Source organism: Argentina anserina, chromosome 7 (genome assembly GCF_933775445.1).
Source record: "Argentina anserina chromosome 7, drPotAnse1.1, whole genome shotgun sequence".
Lineage (NCBI taxonomy): Eukaryota > Viridiplantae > Streptophyta > Magnoliopsida > Rosales > Rosaceae > Argentina > Argentina anserina.
In genome coordinates, this window is record NC_065878.1 from 23,891,274 (window position 1) to 23,910,636 (window position 19,363).

The 19,363-nt window shown below is 39.7% G+C and overlaps 5 protein-coding genes across 5 annotated transcripts; 3 read left to right on the forward strand and 2 right to left on the reverse strand.

The window, feature by feature from the left end:
- Positions 1 to 714: 714 nt before the first annotated feature.
- Positions 715 to 3,465, forward strand: LOC126801553 (chloroplastic import inner membrane translocase subunit HP30-2). The gene is made up of 6 exons (XM_050528937.1): positions 715 to 1,011; positions 1,214 to 1,329; positions 2,273 to 2,399; positions 2,755 to 2,909; positions 3,031 to 3,093; positions 3,175 to 3,465. Exons 1-6 carry the CDS (start codon positions 715 to 717, stop codon positions 3,209 to 3,211), a joined length of 795 nt encoding a protein of 264 aa, XP_050384894.1. The 3' UTR covers positions 3,212 to 3,465.
- A 1,345-nt stretch (positions 3,466 to 4,810) lies between these two features.
- Positions 4,811 to 5,491, reverse strand: LOC126801554 (protein RESPONSE TO LOW SULFUR 3-like). The gene has a single exon (XM_050528938.1). It carries the CDS (start codon positions 5,473 to 5,475, stop codon positions 5,068 to 5,070), a length of 408 nt encoding a protein of 135 aa, XP_050384895.1. The 5' UTR covers positions 5,476 to 5,491; the 3' UTR covers positions 4,811 to 5,067.
- A 2,257-nt stretch (positions 5,492 to 7,748) lies between these two features.
- Positions 7,749 to 10,617, forward strand: LOC126801786 (autophagy-related protein 13a). The gene is made up of 3 exons (XM_050529246.1): positions 7,749 to 9,295; positions 9,403 to 9,581; positions 10,149 to 10,617. Exons 1-3 carry the CDS (start codon positions 7,940 to 7,942, stop codon positions 10,459 to 10,461), a joined length of 1,848 nt encoding a protein of 615 aa, XP_050385203.1. The 5' UTR covers positions 7,749 to 7,939; the 3' UTR covers positions 10,462 to 10,617.
- Positions 10,618 to 11,270: 653 nt separating this feature from the next.
- On the forward strand, positions 11,271 to 13,950 carry LOC126801858 (uncharacterized). Its single transcript, XM_050529332.1, is given in 6 exon segments — positions 11,271 to 11,400; positions 11,503 to 11,602; positions 12,026 to 12,849; positions 12,951 to 13,062; positions 13,167 to 13,262; positions 13,344 to 13,950. Coding segments are annotated over 6 exon segments (1,275 nt in total). The 5' UTR covers positions 11,271 to 11,341; the 3' UTR covers positions 13,428 to 13,950.
- Positions 13,951 to 13,977: 27 nt separating this feature from the next.
- Positions 13,978 to 18,664, reverse strand: LOC126801857 (ABC transporter B family member 19-like). The gene is made up of 10 exons (XM_050529331.1): positions 18,393 to 18,664; positions 18,238 to 18,292; positions 17,963 to 18,138; positions 17,665 to 17,865; positions 17,319 to 17,578; positions 16,926 to 17,239; positions 16,608 to 16,831; positions 16,163 to 16,506; positions 15,642 to 16,069; positions 13,978 to 15,517 (listed from the first exon to the last, which is right to left on the reverse strand). The coding sequence occupies exons 1-10, from the start codon at positions 18,648 to 18,650 to the stop codon at positions 14,040 to 14,042; spliced, it is 3,738 nt and encodes a 1,245-aa protein (XP_050385288.1). The 5' UTR covers positions 18,651 to 18,664; the 3' UTR covers positions 13,978 to 14,039.
- Between the last annotated feature and the right edge of the window lie 699 nt (positions 18,665 to 19,363).

Consider the following 19,363-nt stretch of genomic DNA (forward strand, 5'->3'; position numbering starts at 1 on the left):
TTTAGTGGTTTTATTATCTCCAACCTTTAAGTTCAATCTAAGCGATCAGACAACTTAATGAGTGACAAGAACTTCACGTTGAATGTTCCACAATTTCGTAAAAAATCATATTAGGTTATTTAAGCTAATTTATAGCCTTATTCACTAAAAGGATTAGTGCGAAATCACAACCGCCATATAGTTAAATTTTCATTGCACATTCCATTCTTTTTACTTTGTAGAGTAATAAATTTGTGTATAGTATCATTTTAGATCACAAATTATGGTATTTCGATAGTGGACATAAATTCTCCGCTTGTTTCCCTATCTATAAGTGATTGAAGTCGCACCTCCCATCTAAATTCGATCAAAACACACAATACACACAAAACCATCACTTAAATCCCTTTTTGGAAATCATAAAAAAAAATCTCCCTTAATTTGGAAATGAATATAAATGAAATTAAATTTAGATTTTTTTTTTGGTAATGAAAAAAAAAATCTAATTTTAGATACTGCAAGTGGCAACTAAATATGTAAGAGCATACTAACCCTCCGGAGGGGTTGCCCGCAAGTCACTGTAGAGAACTCGAGGGCTGAATTTACAGCTCCTTACATATATGAAATAAAACAAGAACAGCCCTCGTTATCCATACCCGCCCTACTATTTATATACACTCTCTAGTCTCTACTACAAAACCAAAGCCCCAAAATTTGATCAGAGGTCAAGAAACAATGGAGCAAGGAAATCGAGGCACCATGGTGACCATGCTCCCCAGTCAGACCCAAAACCCATTAGAGCAGTTGCAGGCTCGCTTCAAGCACCTCGAGACCGGCTTCCGCGCCTGGCTCTCCAAGCAGTCCGCCCCTGTCGAAGCCGCCATCGTCACCCTCACCAGCGGCGCTCAGGGCGCTGCCGTCGGCGGCCTCATGGGTACTCTCACCGGCGATATCTCCGCCTCTATCCCAACTCCTCCGCCTCAGGCCGGTGGGCTCAACCCCCAGGCCATGGCCTCCTTCAAGCAAGCTCAGGTCTTTTGTCTCTTTCTGATCTCTGTTTTGTCATATTTGAAGTTCAATTTGGGAACTGTGATTGGAAATTAGGGATTTGGGGAGGTAAAGGTTGTTAATTTGGTGACCTAGTTGGTTGGAATTTTGTGTTGGGGGTATGTTTATGAGTTGGTTGGATAGTTGGAATTGTGTTGAGATGTAAAATGGTGGTTTGCATTTGTAGGCTCTGGCTGGAGGTCCATGGGCGCAAGCTCGGAACTTTGCTGTGATGACTGGTGCCAATGCTGGGATATCTTGTGTTATGAAGAGACTGAGAGGGAAGGAGGATGTCGAGGGGAGGTGAGCTCTTTGTTGTTTTTCTTTGGTTGTTACTTTTATGACATGGCGGATGAATTCGGTTTAGGGTTTTGTGAATGTTACTGTGGTTTTCATTGTCTGATTGTGTTTGGTGAGGTAGTTTGGATGAGGTGTTGTTGCTAATGATGCAAGCTGAATGGTTGAGTACAATGGTTATCTGTTTGTTGGTGGAAACTGTTTCTAGCAAGACTTAGGTGTGTGTGTTTTGGGAGTCCTTGTGACTCTGTCAGATATTCAGTAAGATATTTGGAGTGTTTCGGTTGAAGCAGTCTCTGCCTCTGGTTCTCTGGTTTTCTGTGCATGTGTAGATGGAAAGCAAATTTGTCGCCCACTCCTATCATGCCCACCACCCTAAATAAATGCCAAGTGCCCTTTTTCTCACAAATTTATAACTATAGAGTATGATAGGGGTGGGCGACAAATTTTTTTCCGTTGTAGCTTGATGCTAAAGAGCTTTTCATTATTGTCTGAATGTTGAAATGTGGACATTATCTCCGTACCGTTTTTGTTATAACATTCTCCTCATTTTCACAATCCACATGTTCTCCAGATCTTTGGGGAAAGAAACAGACTACAAGATTCGATCCTAATGAATGAATTCTCAGATAGAATTATTTAGCGAGTAGTGATCTGGTTAATATGGTGTGGGCTAGTTCTGATTTATGGGCTTTTCGCCTAGTCTTAGTGTGCCATCAGTCCCAAGGATTTCATTCTTCCCTCCACAGCTTGTTTTTTCTATGCTATTAGGAGGTGTTCGATATTTTTGCCTTCTTCCCCTTTCTCTTCCCTTGAAAAAATGTGTCTTCGTTGATCTATTCAATTATCATTTCTTCTTTTGATTGTTACTGCAATGTATGTGTTACAATTTTATCTTAAATTGTTGGTCTTGATTTTTGGCTACATGTTTCACCCTCGTATGCTGCAGCATGGTGGCTGCTTTTGGTTCAGGAGCCCTATTTTCATTGGTGAGTGGTTTTGGTGGCCCCAATCAAGCACAGAATGCACTTACATCTGGACTTTTCTTTGCACTTGTCCAAGGCGGACTTTTCAAGGTGAGCATTACGTATCTTTATCGTTTTAATCTTTGCTAAAAATTAATGTGTGCTTATTTAGTGTCCTTGGCCACACATAAGTGACATAACTGATGTTTGAACTTAAGCTTGTGGACACAAAAAATGCAAACATGTTATTCTTTAGACGAGACTGCTGTAGTATAGAACTACATAACATCAGATATCACTGAATCATAAGTGGTTTTGTGATGTTAGTGTAATAGTAGTAATGAGACATGTCGTAGGTACTACTGTACTAGGTAGTACTTATATGCATGAGGTATTAGGGGCTCTAAGTTTGAAATGTATTGTATTGTGAGCTAGCTTTATAATACCTTTTGATATTGTTATACAGTTGGGGCAAAAGTTTTCCAAAGGACAATCTGTAGATAAAGATATCTACTATTCTAAAACAAGAAGCATGTTGAGTAACCTTGGCCTCAATCATTATGAGAAGAATTTCAAGAAAGGCTTGCTAACAGACTACACTTTGCCTCTGCTGAATGATAGGTAAGTAGCAGGATTTTCAACTTCTTTATCGCTCATAAGTCATTCACTTATGCCGTTTATCGATAAACCATGTCACTTGTATATGCTTGTACTTAGTTTCCTATGTGCTCTCTTTTTTCAGTGCTCTTAAGGAGGTGAAAATCCCTCCCGGACCAAGGCTTCTCATTCTTGATCACATTAAGAGGTCTGACTCATGCTCCATATATAATAGTGTTGCCTCTTGGGACTTGTACCTATCTCACATTTGACAAATATCTTGTTTCAGGGATCCGGCATTTCAGGAGAGGCGGAAACAAAAGTAGTTGAACAGCCTGTTGGTCGATCATGGTTGCCATGTCTTTTACAGAAGAACGTTTTTATCTAGTTAAAAAAAATCTTAGAGTAAGGGAGATATGTTCTGGAGTTGAGATAATGTTATTCTATTACCAGCCTTGTCATTTACATTTTGCTATTAAGTAATTATTTGCATAATTTTGGTTGTGGTGGTGCTCTCAAGAGTTCATGAGTTGCTTACCGCCGCGTAGTTTGGAATTTGATTAACAGATTGCCATAGTGATTGCTGTTGATGATGATGAAAAAACTATTTGCTGCAATGCTGCATCAGTGTTCGTTCGTTTTCATTTTATTGCACACATATAGAACAGCTGTGCTGTACTTAGTAATTGTGTCGGCACTTCTCTTTTGAATTGATCGTAGAGTTGTGGACAAATATCCTAGCTAGTAAACCTGGCGTGGTCTATACACTACACACTCTTCTGTGGTCCGTATCGGTAAAATTGGCGTTTACAATCTCTATTGATTTAGGCCAGGAAGCCTTTCTAGGCAAATATTGTATACGATGTTACATTGCATGTGTAAAATCTTTTGCGGCATAAGGTTACACATGGGCTGTATGGCCTCTGTTGTCTAGTATTGGTAAATGAGAGATACAGCTTCCTCTTCACATGTTCTCCAAGGTCTCCATCTCTATCGTGTTTCCTAATAATAATAATAATAATAATGGAGTTAATTTCACATGATGGAATCCAGATCTGGAAATCGCTAAAGATCGATGAAAGATAAAAGTTCAAAGCAAGTACCACTATTGATATGGACCCCTTACCGAAGTTTGAGGATGTTTCTCACCTTCCATTTCATTTTCAGTTAAAGTGTCAGATCCAGTTACATAAGATCGACGTCAAATGAGATATATATAAATATATATATATATGGTTTCTCGACTACAGACGTCTGCATGGTGTGGATTCGGCAATTCCGGCCACCAGCGACGCGCAACGACGGCGCCAACCAGCACAGCCGCACTCTCCTCCTCCCAGCGTTTCAGTCTGTATCAGCCAGAGCTGCAGTGCCTCCGTGGGGCGTCCGGAATCTCGATATTTCAAATTTCTGGGCACCGTGAGGAGATTTCGAGATTCTGGCTGGCGTTGCAGCTCTGACCGGCACAGACAAGAGCGCCGGGAGGATGGGAGTGCGACTGTGCTGGTCGGCGCCGTCGTTGCATGTCGCTAGTGGCCGGAATCGCCGAATCTGCACCGTACTGACAGTGCGGACGTTCGCAACTGAGAATTTCTCTATATATATATATATTATAGATTTTACTGCTGTTATTTTTTTTACTTGGGTTCAATCCATCAATGGTTTTTACTTTCTATACTCTCGTGAGTCGTGACATGATTTGTTTAAATATTAGGGTTTTTTCTCACCTGTACATATTAGGAATAAAGGTCAAGAAGAAGCTCATATTCCTTATGCTTAATTTTTCCTCCTTTCACAATCAGTCCACAGAGTCATTCATCTTCTCAGGACGGCCAAAGTCCGGCCAAATTAACACGTACACCAGCATACAGCAGCAAATATATTCAGATCGATCCAAAACCTAACAGAGACTTGGGGGAGAAAGAAACAACATAACAATATAACACACCGCAATTTATTAAGTTCCATCATATATATCGACATCATCATCTCTTCCTTTTCAAATGAAACAGACGATGGATCGATGGATCAAACAAACATCAAAACCGCTTCCTATAATTCTCATTTCTACAACAACAACAACAACAACAACGATGACCTTGATGACCAGTCACAATAATATTACATGGCCGGCCGGAGATATCGATCATTGGGAACTGAAACACCAAACAAACGCAATCCCTCATTTGGCGGCGAGTTCTAACGGAAGAGAAACCGCAGCGGATTGGAGGAGACGCTGCGCCTGAGGGAGCTGGTTCAGGAGGGATACAATCCTCGCGTGATCTGAACGCGCCTGATCGATGGCCTCGGCCTCTAGCTCACCGAGCTGTGAGCACAGTCTCTCCTCAGCCTCTTCCGCCACTCTCAGCCTCTCAAACATCTTCTGCAGCTCAGCCTTCATACTCTCCTCTCTCTCCTGGCTCTTCCTCAGCTCCCTCTCCAGCTCCTCGTTCCTCTTCTGCAGTGACTTCTCGTCCTCCACCTGAGGAACCTGCTTCGTCACCGCCATTGAAACTAGCCTAGTGTTTAAGGTACTAATTCTACGAAACAAAGAAAGAAGAAGAAGAAGAAGGTTGAAGTATAAGAGCATAGAGCCGAAACAAGAGAGCTTGTTGTGTAGGTTAATTTATTAGATAGGAGAAGGGTTTGTTTATAAAGACCCAAAAAGGCGGGTGTCCCGGTTCAATGAATCTAGGGATTGTTATGATTTGACATTTTGTGATTCTGGTTACGTCTTTGCTTCTGTCATTGAAACTCAATTTTCACATATTAATTTCCCTTTCCATATCAAATTTCTGGTTTGGCGTATTCATTAATTATCATATTCAGCTACTATTTTCTTCTTCCCAGATAACAACAACAAAAATGGATCTCATTTTAAGACTTGCATGAATGTTATTTTGCTGGCCGGCTACGTACACATTTAATCATACAATGGTATGGAACAAGTCAAGAAATTTATACATTTGTCACTGTTTAGAGTTTAGACAACTACGCCCGATGTACAACTTACTAATAAGATTTAAGAAATTTAAAATTGTACGGGCTTAAAAGTAATATTATGTGTCTAATCTAGAATACCCCGAGTTTAACGAAATGATTGTTCACTTGAAGATCGTTTGCTATGAGAACCTAACTTTTATACGAGTTTGCAAATTTGGTATAGCAATGGGCAATTAAAGCAAATCCCCACAAAGGGTCGTGTATGTGGATGTGGTGCATGATTCTTGGGTTCTACTTGGCTATTTGCCCTGAAAATATGTGAAAAATCGTTTGTGATAATAGGTGAAAGATGGTGGCTCATTGAGGTCCCAGTAGGCATGCACCACACTAGTATATATGGTCATCACTTTGCTGAAGTGGGTGGTGTCACTCTTATAGTCTCATTCACACAATTAATAATGTGACAACAAAAGATGTCTTTGGAATTATGGAAAATCCATCTAGAATAAAAAAACATATGTGTTCCATTATTACTCTATCTCCTCCGATAATTTAATTTTTAACAAAACCTTTCAATCAGCCTAATCTTATCTTGAATCAAGTGGATGTCTTCCCTAATTAGTAATTATATACGTACTTGGCCGTGGAGGCTTTGTGTCAATTTCAAGATCCTTTTTGAGAGGTCGACTAATACTCCTGTTGATTACTTTATTTTTTTTTAAGTGATCGTGAGTTCGTGACAAATAAGTAGCTATCAACTGAGAGAAATACAAAAGCTTGAGGTAAATGTATAGTTTATGGGCCAGGCATTGAGCAAGTGCTTGAAAACGATCAGATTGTTACTGCAGTTAAATTGGTAAATAGTGTCTGAAGTGTGCACTAGCAAGTGAACTGGTGAAGAACTAATCATCACGCCACTTCTCTGTTAATCAACCCTTGCTATTCATAATCCAAATGGCCCAGAATTGAAATGGATAGCTATTTTTCCCTTCCAACTTAGCTACGAGCAAATAAACATGGAATGCTAACTACTCAATACTCGTTACAAATTCCGATCGCAAGTAAGATTCACAAAATGTTCACTCGTGTATGTTATAACCTCGATTTTGAGAAATTATAAATAACCTTGAGCATTGAAAGCCAAGTAAATATATGTTCAATCACATAAGGCTCGATGACAATATATAACATTGAGGTTATAATCCATCCTATGATGCCTTTCCCACTTGTTTTTGTTCAACTCCAAGTGAACCTTCCATTCCTTGATGAAAAGTGAAGTCTCTTAGAAAATTTATATGGTTCAAGACAAAAGAGAAAGAAAAAAAGAAGAAGAAGAAGAGACATTATGCATTTGGACCATATAAAGGGCAGTGATGCTTTTGAATTAAATAGATGAATTTCATACTCATTATCTTCTCCATTGCGATGACATTAGCTTAAAACCAAATGATTGAGTGTTTATAATATTGGACGACAACTTTAGAAAAATGTTTACTTGGAACAAAACTGCGCAAGAGAGACTTACGTGGTCTCTTTCTGCTCTACGCAATCTTCGATGGTTTGCTGTTTAGCTTCGCATTGCTCAACACCCACATCGATCTTCATCCTTCTTCTCTTTCAGTATGTCTCAATCCCATTCAGTTATGTTTTTCTCCGTTCGAATTCTAATTTGTAAGATCATGTTGGATTAAGATCCGATTGTATTGACATGGGTTTTTGCTAATTTCACGATCTTTAGTTACTTCGTAATATTGATGGGTGATTCACTGCATGGTTTGTGTATTAGATTTGGATTTTGGTTTTTGTGGGTCGTTTGATTAGTGCTCTATCTCTATTTACAGAATTGTAGCTGCCCAGGTTGGTTTTTTTAGCACCATCATCATCAAGGTCAATTCCTGAATTTATATAGGTTGAGAAAGCTGTTTCCTTGAATTGTAGTGTTGGTGACGTGCATCGAATTGTAGTGTTGTTTGATGCAAGAGCAGAACTTTATCAGAATTTGATATTGTTGTGTTTAGTTGATTTGGCAAAGGAGTATTCTTTGTGGTTGTGGATTGGTTTCTGACTGATGTGCATGCTGTCTAAGAGGGAGTTTAGTAGTTGTGAGGAGTATGGATTGTCAGAACAGTTACCAGCCTGAATCGGGGAAATTGGAACAGATAGTTTCCCAATTTCTTCTGAAAAGCTTGCATGTTATTTTGGACTCGAGGGTACCTTCTCTTCACCAGCAGGATCGTAGTGGAGAGCTTTCGTTCAATTCTCGGGTGAGGAAGAGTGACAAATGGTTCAACTTAGTGTTAGGGGACCGTCCTGCAGCTCTTGAGAATCTGAACTTTTGGCACAGAAATGTGATGGATCCGATGATAATCGACATTATACTTGTTCATCAGGGGTCTAATTCTTCATCAGTTGACAATTTTTTTGGGAACTCCCGGGCTGGTACAGCTGTTGAAACAATTATAGAGAGGTGGGTTGTTCAGTATGAAACTCCTAGGGTTGTGGCTAATCAAACCAGTGACAGTTTAGCCTACAAGAAGACATATAAGAAGTCGATTGTACTTTTACGTGCTCTTTATTCATATATGAGGCTTCTTCCAGCTTATAGGATATTTAGACAGCTAAGTACATCTCATCAGAGTTATGATTTTGATATAATTTACAAGGTTTCTTCATTAAGAGATCCCTTTTCAAGGGCGGAGGATGAGATGATGCAGGAGTTCAGTTTTGCTCCTGTAGAGGCCAATCCTGGCCGTCTTTCTGTGTCTGTGACTTATCGTGAAACGATGTCTGATTTCAATCTTGAGCCTGCAACACCTATGCCAGCAAAGATCATTACAGATTATGTTGGTAGTCCTGCTACTGATCCCTTGAGGTCTTTTCCCTCATCAGTGAGGGGTGATCGCCCAACTTCCTTTCCATTGGGGAGATTACAACCTCCATCTGCTGGACCATTTCAGCGTCCACACAGCTGGACAAGTGGCTTCCATAGACCACCTCATGTTGGCCAGTATAAACCTGGGGTTGGATCTCCACCTGCATATCGTGCATCTCCTATGTCCCATGATGTTGGATCTCCTCCTATTGATACATATACTAACAGAGTTCAAAACTATAGACTGCCAAGTCATTCAAAGACTCCTAGTTACGATGAGTATCAGCTCTCACCTCCATTTTCAGCATCTCCGTCCCCATCTCCACCAACATACCTGTCCAGTGGTAGCTTTAGTCCTATGCAAAGACGAATCCGTTCAGAAACTGCTCCTGTGAGCATCCCTAATCCAATGGGGTTTAAGGGTTCTAGGTACCTTTCTCCCAATTTTTCTGATCCAAGTAGAAATTCCCTTCCTCCTTTATCTCCGGGAAGAGCTAGAAATGAACCTTCCTCACAAGAGTCTCCTTCTGGAACAAGAGCATTTAGAAAACCAGACAGTTCAAGGGCTGGAGACATGCAACCTGGTTTTCACAAGGTAGTCTTGAATATTCTGGTTTAGAAACTAGTTTGCTCCATGTAGTATTGAAGTTAGTTGCATATTTTATGGCTTGCTAGTAAGACCATTTATTGTATAATTTATAGGTGAAAGATAGCAAAGAGGATTCAGGCCGGTTTTCAGGATTGTTGTCATCTAGTGGCTCACCACGTGTTGGATTTTCCAGAAGCTCCAGTAGATTATCTTTTCAAGATGATATAGATGATTGTGAGTTCTCATGCCCCTTCGATGTGGACGATGTAGACACAAACGACTTTCATGCCAGGTACGTGAGATTAACCTTGATTGAATTATATTTAGAGGAGACCACTTTCAGCTTTGGAATTGTTTTCATACCAGTAATGGTAATATCTATTTCCTACATAATTGTTTTGGCTCCTTCTCTGCATCCTTTGTATATCTCAAACATGATCAGATATTCAGATACGGTGTTCTTGAAATGCTGGGTTAGTGAGTGATATTAAATACTCGGCAAATAGAAAAAATAGTCTGAATCCTGACTCTTAAGATCGTCAACTAACCAGAAAAAAGCATAATATGGTTGGGTTAAGTTCAGGTCTATATGCTGCTAAAATCCTTTCTCAAAACATTAATCTGAGAATCCTAGTGTTTGCACTAGCTTCATTGTATTTGAGAGGAGCAACGGAAAAAAAAAAGATTGATTGTATCTGATAGGTTCTTTTGCTTTGTATAGATTCGAATCATACGTCAGGCACTTTTTCACAGTACTTGTTACTTAGTTGAATCTTAATCTATGTATACCCTAGATCTCAGATTACATTCAGTACTAGCTGTGCACTTATGTTTTGATATCCACATTTTGGGTGAACAGTCAAAATCATGACGGCAAAAGACCTTCAGAGTTGACTTCCCAGTCATTGCCGATAGGTAGGAAGTCACCAGGTGCTGCTGTTGGCGTTCTTGTTCACATGCTGAGAACAGCTCCACCACTGCGTCAAGATTCAAGCTGTTACTCTTCTCAGTCGATGAAGCCTGAACACGAGGAAGGAGTTGCTACAGCTTCTGGTTTCTTTATGCCTCGAAAGACGTCTGATGCCCTAGAGGAGCTTAGAAGTTACAGAGAAATGAAAGACCTTCTAATCTCAAAGAGTGGAATGAGGGTGCTCACCAAAGAAGAAGCATAATGGACCTGATTGGTTACTTCAAATTGAACATACACATTCCTTTTTATGCTCTGACTGGAGGACTAACACTGTATATATATCATCACTGGAAGTTGAGACTAATTATTATAATGTCAATTAGTGTACTAGAATATATTGACCATTACCGTTTCAAGAATGTTTATAGTACTGCATTCAGAGACGTAAAAAGTAAAGAGAGAGTTTGTCCATCTATGAACTCAAAAGCTACAGCATTTGCAGGTAGAAAGTGATGCAGTGATGCCGCCTCCTCCTATCGACTTTGAAAAATTATATAAAAAAATCGGATCGAGATTTTTCACTTCTGTCAGTTGCAGTAGTGTTTAAAAATCAAGATTTATATGTGAAAATCTTTTGGTGAGAAAATAAAAACATGCGTTTTTGACACATATAATTCTCTTACTTCAAAACTCCAGGATGTGATGATAGTCCATAACCTCATTAGATTTTCTATTTCAAAAAAAAAAAACCCTCATTATCCCAATCTTCATCTTCAAAGTTTTGCTGGTTTGGTCAATCATCAGTGTAATACAATTTTACTTGGGCTTTCTTTATTGCGTTATAACCAAAGAAACATGCAAGCATGCATTATGTAAAAGAAGATGCAAACGAAGACAAATTTCAAGAACCCAAACTAACATAGAGTATTTCAATTAAATATCCTCGCAAAAAATAAATAAAATGTGACCATAATATAGCGTCATCCTGACGTCAGTTAATATGTGAAAATCATAACCAAGATAACTACGAAGATTTACTACTACTGGAGCCCATAATATAAGCGGGTTCGGGTCAAGATGAAACACAATTCAAATTACGAGAGCGAGGGTTTTGAATTGGGGTATTGAGTCGCATCAGTGCCATGGCTTCGTCGTCTTGCCCCATCTGTAATCTCTCTGTTCCATCTTCACAACTTGAACGGTAATGCAAAGTCGACACCTTTTCACTGCTTTTGCTACAAGAATCACAACTTGTTGTGTTCAAAGTTTAAGTCTTTTTTTTTGTGGGTTTTGTGAATTGCAGACATGCCAATAGTCACTTTGAGGATGAAGATGAGCAACTGGCTACGGACTTGGAGTTTGCCCAGCAACTTGCTTTTGCACCTTCTTCTCCACCTTCCATGGTAATCCCCACTTTCTCCTTTTAGTTTTCCTCATGTTTTTGTTGCTATGTTCAAAGCTTAAGAAAAAAGTTTATGCTTTGGTTCTTATGTTAATATGAACTTATGTGTTGAAAGATTGGATTATCATTTTTAGATGTACACATTTAATTGATTATGTTCAAAGCTTAAGAAAAAGTTTTGTGCTTTGGTTCTGATGTCAATATGTACTGATGTGTTGAAAGATTAGATTATGATATGTTAATGTACACCATGAATTGGTTCTTAGATGTTTTGCGTTCTTTGATATGAGAAAGATAGGACTTTTTTTGTCGGCTTTATAAGGGGGAAGGAAGAAAGTCCATGTTTTGTCCTACTGGTGTTTTTCGAAAATGGAGTTTGAAGCTCAGTCAGGAAGTTTTAAGTTTTGTATGGATATATGCGCAGAGTAATCAAACGTTCGCGAGAAGTGATGGACAATGTAGCATGGAGGAAAGTATCTCCTGCCTGGTTGCTTTACAGACTAGAACCACTTTTCATGAGATTAAAGGTGGTGTGATGGCTATGCTGAGAGAGTGTTTGGAGTTAGAACCTAGAAATACGACCAGTATTTTGTGTGGTTATACTGATCATGTTCAGAGCATTCAATCTGAGGATTCTGGGTGGGGTTGTGGGTGGCGTAACATTCAAATGCTTAGCTCTCATTTGCTTATGCAAAGGCAAGAGAGTCGGGATGTTTTGTTTGGAGGTGCAGGATTTGTACCTGATCTCCCTTCACTACAAAGGTGGCTTGAGATTGCTTGGGAAAAGGGATTTGATGCAGTTGGCTCTGATCAGTTTGGTAATAAAATTTACGGCTTGAGAAGATGGATTTGAACAACTGAATGTGCTGCCCTTTTCCGTTCTTTTGGGCTGAGAGCAAGGATTGTGGATTTTGGTCCTAAGGAACTCGAACAATATTATCCTTCTCTTCCTGGCTCAAGTGCGGAAGAAATAGAGAGAATATATAATGGTGGAAAGAGGAAAGCACTTCAGATTTGTGGACCAATGGATAGATATTTGCCAGAAAGGAGTCTCTATATTAACCAAGCCAGTTCCAGCTGCCATGAAAAGTCAAGTTGTTCCACTAGCCAAAGTACTTATAATTCGGGAAATAAGTATCCAGGGAAAAGCAAGGGTCATCAGGTTCTCATGGATTGGATCTGGAATTATTTTAATGATGGTAACATCACCAAGACTGGCGGTCACCGGGTCATTGTTAGTCACAAAACGTAAGTTTCTCTATCCCAGTAATTCGTTGTTTGAACATTTTGTAATATTTAGCAGTTTATGTTTTATGCTGTCCTAATTTGTAGAGTGGTTCTTTGAGCAGACCCTTGTACTTTCAACACGATGGGCATTCAAGAACCATTGTTGGGATTCAAGTAAAAAGTCAACCTAACGGGATGCAGCAGTACACTCTCTTAATTTTTGATCCTGGTCATGTAATCTTCTGTCCCTTGTGAAAGCTGTGTGGCATCTTACCTTTATCTTATGTCTTAAAGTTGATTGCTAAATACAATTGCTTTTGACTGCCACATGATTACAGAGAACGGCAGACCTGGAAAGATCGCTGAAGGCAAAGAGAGGATGGCAGAAATTTATAAAAAGAGGGGTTCACACGCTGAGAAAGCCACAGTACCAGGTAATGGCTAATGGAACACAACACATTTCTTTGGTTTCATTTATCTTCAAGATTAGGATTGATGCAATGATTCTGTTTCAGTTGTGTTATATTGATCCTGGCATTTCAAGTGGAGATGAAGTGGAGTTGCTAAAGACTGTTGATAGTGTTTTTTATGAACTCTAGAGGACCCTGTTCAACATTATTATTTGTCAGTGGATATGCTACTTTTAAATTGGGAAATTGCATAGTAAAAGAGAATCTGGATATCTGAAGGATGAAACTTCACTGTTCTGAGGCTTCTTTCCCTCCCTTAAAGAGAAAGTTTAGACTTCGAAGCATGCTTAGAAGGTTGCACTATATGTGCTGAGCTCTTGTTGACCAATGAGGGTTGGTTTTGTGTAAATGCTTTACTGTTCAAAGAATTTTGTGTGTACAAGAGGAACAGAAAGTTGGGGAATCACTCCTATGCAGCTCTGATCTTTTGCCAGCTCTGAATCTCGGGTGTCTTGGTTAAATTCTGTGAGCTATACCATGATCTACTTTGATGCGAATTTATTCTCATGTATACTGACTTTGTAACCTGAACAGCCTTTATTAATTTATTGATATATAGGAAAATATTTTGCAACTTTGTTCTACAGTTTATTCTATTATTGACTTTGTTCCACCTCTATCAATATTATACTGACTAACTACTACCGTACTATTACATTAAACTCTGAAAGACATATAGGCCAAAGGCTGTTGTAAGTTCCTTGGTGTTTGCACACTTTAAAGATAACAGTATGTAATATGTCACTCCTCTGTCATGCTCTGTATCTGATATAATCTTGAATAAACTCCCTCAGATGCTGTTATTAGGGTTGAGTGGGAACCCATTTCCACAATCTCACCTTTGTCCATGACAACAATGATATCCGAGTTTATTACTGTGGATAGCCTATGTGCAACTGTAATCTGTGTGGTTTTCGACAGCAGGCCTCCTTTCTTTTTCAAATTTATCGCTTCCAATGCACTCACCACAGATTTTTCAGATTCAGCATCAAGGGCACTTGTTGCTTCATCCAGAAGCAAAATTGCAGGCCTCTTTAGCAGTGTTCTAGCTATGGCTATTCTTTGCTTTTGTCCTCCTGAAAGTTGGCATCCCTTCTCCCCAACAACTGTTTCATATCCATCGGGTAAATTACTTATGAACTCATCAATGTTTGCTTCCCTTGATACCTCCACAATCTCAGTTTCAGAAGCACTTTCGCTCCCATAGCAGATATTGTCTCTTATTGAGGAGCTAAAAAGAAGAGGCTCTTGTTGCACCAACCCTATTTGTGTTCTCAGCCATCTCAAGTTGTATTCCCTTATCTCCTTTCCATCAATGAGTATCTTTCCTTTCAAGGGATCATAAAATCTTAGCAGAAGGGCCAGAACTGAAGATTTTCCTGCTCCACTTGGACCGACAAGAGCCACCTTTGTTCCAACTTTAATTTGTACACTGAAGTTGTGCAGGATAGTCACTTCTGGTCTCAAAGGGTAATTAAACTCAACGTTTTCAAATTCAATGTTCCCATTGATTCTATTCTGATTTGAAGTTTCTGGTGTAGATGGATCTATTTCAGTTTTGCGGTCCAGGGTGTCGAATGCAGGAGTAAGCACATTGATGGCAGAGATGACAGTAGGAATCAATGTCCATAACTCAGTGATTGAAGGTACTGTAAGAGAGAAAATCTGGTATGATCTTATGCCATTTTTGAAGCTGGACTGATTCTTATGAACCAAAACTGTAGTGTACCACAATGCCACAGCATGTGCAATGTTCCATAAGCAAAGAGAAACTCCCTGAATTATGCCAAACTTGATACTTTGTCTCATGCTCCTCCTCTTGGGGGTTTCCAGAGATATTTCAGCTTTCTTGAGTATATGATCCTCATGGCAAAATGATGCAACAGTTCTTATGTTTTGTGCAGACTCAGAAGCAAGAGAGACAAGCTCATTATGTGCAGCAGCTGAGTCTCCAGCAAAACCCTTTGCAGACTTGGCTTGAATGAGACCACCAATGAAGTGGCAAGGCATCACAGCCCAAGCTACCAATCCCATTCTCCAGTTGACAACCATGCTCACAATGGTTGCAATCAGAATGGAGGAAATGCACTGAACAATGACAGACATCCGATCAGCAATTACCACTTTAACCATTGAAGTATCATTGATGATCCTTGAGGTGAGCTGTCCAATGCCATTCTCAGGTTTCTCATACCATCCGATTTCATTGCTTAGTACACCTGCAAGATTTTGTTTTTAATGTTTAGATTTTTATTTGTAATACCTTCTTGAAGACGAAACATTGCATTACTGGAATAGATCATGGGTACTTGAAATGATGAAACAGTGAATATATAGATGTACCTGAGTAGAGCGCGCGTCTCAGGTTTGTCATGGCCTTCTCTCCAACCATTCCAAAGAAGTAATGTTGCAAGGTGTGAGAAAACAATGAAATGAATCCGATTAGAGCGAAGGTGATTGAATATTTTGAGACTTCTCTTTTAGCATCTGGGTGGTAGTATGCCACTCCTATTGTTATAATGAAATACCCAAAGACAGGCTTTGATATGCCTGAGAAAGCTGCTGCAAACGAACCGAGAGCTATCTTTATCAGTTCTCTCTTTTTCAAACCAAACCAGATTCTGAAGAATATGGCTCTTTTTCTTATTTCCTCTTCTAGCTTGGGAGGCTCATTAGGATACCGGTCGCTGTGGGGCTCCTTGGCTTGTCTTATCTGTTCAGGTGAATTCTTTTGGTGGATGCTTTCAGAACTTTCAGAGGGACCATCTTCTCTGTTAGTCATTCAGCAAACGATGACAAAAGTTAGATATCTATGTCTCTACACATATAGCTACAGAAAATGAAGACTGCAAGTGTGAATAGACCTTGATTCGTGAACTGAATTGAGGTTTTGCATGCTAAATAAGTTGTTGTAGAATTTGCTGCTTTCAAGTAAGCTTCGGTGAGTTCCTGTCTCCGTAACTTGTCCATTTTCCACAACCGCAATCATGTCTGCATTAATGATAGTGGATAGTCTATGTGCAATCAAGATGACTGTCCTACCCTGCATAGCTTTGTCAAGGGCTTCTTGAACCACCTTCTCCGACTCGGAGTCAAGAGCACTTGTTGCCTCATCAAGGAGAAGAATAGGAGGATTCTTAAGAATGGCCCTCGCTATTGCGATTCTCTGCTTCTGTCCTCCAGATAACTGGACTCCTCTTTGTCCTACCTGTACCGCATTTCAGACAAAGTGTACAAAATAAGTGTCATATAACATGTATCAACATATTGTTACTCTGCCTTGGCGAGTGAATAATTTGAGTAGCTGACCTCTGTGGAATACTGATTCGGAAGTTGGGATATGAAAGTGTGTGCGTTTGCCATCACTGATGCTTTCTGGATCTCTACGTCTTCTGCATCCATCTTACCAACTTTCATGTTGTCCATAATAGTGCCCGCAAACAGTGATGGTTCTTGTGAAACAGCTCCAATGTTTTTCCTCAGGAACTTCAAGTCAAGATCCTTGATGTTGTGATTGTCAATCAGAATCTCCCCTGAATAAGAAAGATTAATCTAGGCATATGGGACTAAAAACTTGCCTACTTAATTGTGTTAACAAGTTAAAGATTAAGGAGGGCATGTACAAACCTTTTGCAGGATCATAGAATCTTGCGACTAGTGAGATGATCGTACTCTTTCCACAGCCACTGCTACCCACAAAGGCTACTGTTTTTCCTGCTGGGATTGACAGTGAGAAGCCTTGAAGGATGGCTCTGTCAGGTCGGGAAGGGTAGGTAAAGTAAACATCATGTATGTCTATGTCGCCGTAAACCTTATCAAGTTCCTTCCCTGGTGAATCATAACTTATAGCTGGTTTTCTGTTAATCACCTTGAAAACTTCTGTTCCTGCAGCCTTTGCCTGATTAAAGACTTGCATGTCTGGCGCAGCATAAGTGAGTGATCTGAAATTCATACAAATAAGCTAATGACTAGTGAGCTTATATTGAATCTTTATCACCAGAGTGGAAATGTTTTGCTTACATGGCTCCAAAGAGAATGCTCATGACAGCCGCTATAATATCTCCACCGCTTGCCCTCTTGGCAGTGACCACAACAGCACCAACCCAAATGATGATGGCCCAAGAAATGAAGGTCACAGTTTGAAGCGTTCCTGTTCCAACTCCCTTTATTAGAGCCTCCCCTTTGCTTAGCAAATACTGTTTGGCCATGCAGTTTGAGAAAGATTTGATTGCCAAGTTTTCTCCAACGAATGCATATACTGTTTTGATTTGGCATATAGTCTGGAATGCAGCAATATGATCAGTTAGTGACTTAGTGTGATGGATATGAGTACTAAATTGTTACTGGAAATTAACATGATCTTTACCTGTTCTACCATAGAGGTAGCTTCGGACAGGTAAAGCATCCTAGCAGCCGAGATGGCGTTCATTTTCTTAGTGTAAGTGGCTCCAATTAGCAAAATCAAAGGAACAACCAACAAGGAGAGCAGTGCAACTTCCCAACAGCATATTGCAGCAATCAAAATTCCCGAAAAGAAAGTTGCCAAACATGACAGAAAATGCCCCAACTGTAAGTGCATCATGAAAAACTTGTAAGTTGAGTAACTAAAGCAAGGATGACTGGGATACGCACATGTGTGTACGTGTATATATAACTATATATACCTTCTCTCCGATTGCATCGTGTATGATACTAGTGTGGTTACTAATTCCGGTGATCACTTTTCCACTGGTTAAGTCTGTATCGAATGCCCCAACCTCCTGGCTGAGCACTGCTCTTAGATATGCTAGCCTTAGACGTGCAACTTGTCTTTCACTTGAATACATCCAGCATCCAACCTCTGCGAGATCCATGATGTACGCCATGCATGGAGGATTAGGACAGTCACCAATAAGTATGTGATTTTCACAGAAGTTGCAGATCGGTTAAGGAATCGTACCAAGTATTCCAGCCGGAAATGTGGCAAAGGCCATGTACCACACAAATGGAATAACCTGAACAAATGGACACAAACAATCAACACACCCATGAGTAAACCCCTCTCACAAGCAATTTATACTTTTTAAAAACGTTTAGTTCTCCAGAAAAGTTTACCTCTTTCAGCGCTTTAACCATGGCAGCTGTGTCGTTAATATTGCTCCCAAATGCATTGAGTGCTTTGCCAAGCAGTAAATATCCAACTGGAAAAGCCATACCATGGACAACAGAACCCAATGTGCCTAACACCATCATAATCCAATCCCATCCGTCGGCATAGCTTAGCAGCTTACCAAATCCTAACGCTCCGGATGAGCTTTCCTTTGTCTCATCATCCTCATCGATTACTTGTTTCTTCTTTTCCATATTCTGCATGAGTTCTTCCTGGGGTTGAGTTTGAACCATTATGCATGCAATATGCAAATGTAGTGTTATATGTATTAAATAACAATGCAGATAACTGTTAGAGGTGTCTGTAATTGTTGCTAGCTAAGCTAATTTCAGTTTATTTATATGTACAATAATATAATGTTTATGAAAACAATAGGGATGGATCAAGGTATATATGAGAATATGCGTGACACGACCGAGGAAAAAGAAGCACTGAAAATGGCTGCTTCTCGTTAGCTGCCTCTCGGTGTTTTGGACTCTGCAAAACTACATTTACAACTGTCCAAGATCACAAACTAATTAAGATATGCTTAAGCACTGCTTGAGAGTCATTCATATTTGAAAATTGACCATAATGCTAAACAAATTTTTATATGTTAGTTAATGATAAACTCCTTTTTCTAAAGATTTACTCAACTAAAAAGTGTCTAAATCTCGGCATATGATCAGAACGATGCTAGTATATACTGTGGTATTGAAGAGGCTAGGTCTTCCTTAACAAGTGAATATGCGTTGCCTGCAAATGATTCTAGAGATACAAGTAACGGATGAACCGAGTTCAAAGATTCGTATCTTCAGTTCTTCGCTGCCAACAAGATGGAGAAAGTGCAGAACTTGCAGTTAAGGTTGTATATGTGAAAAATGAAATTCGATTATCCCTATTGCACTGGTTTGTCTTGTTACCAATTTGCCATGAT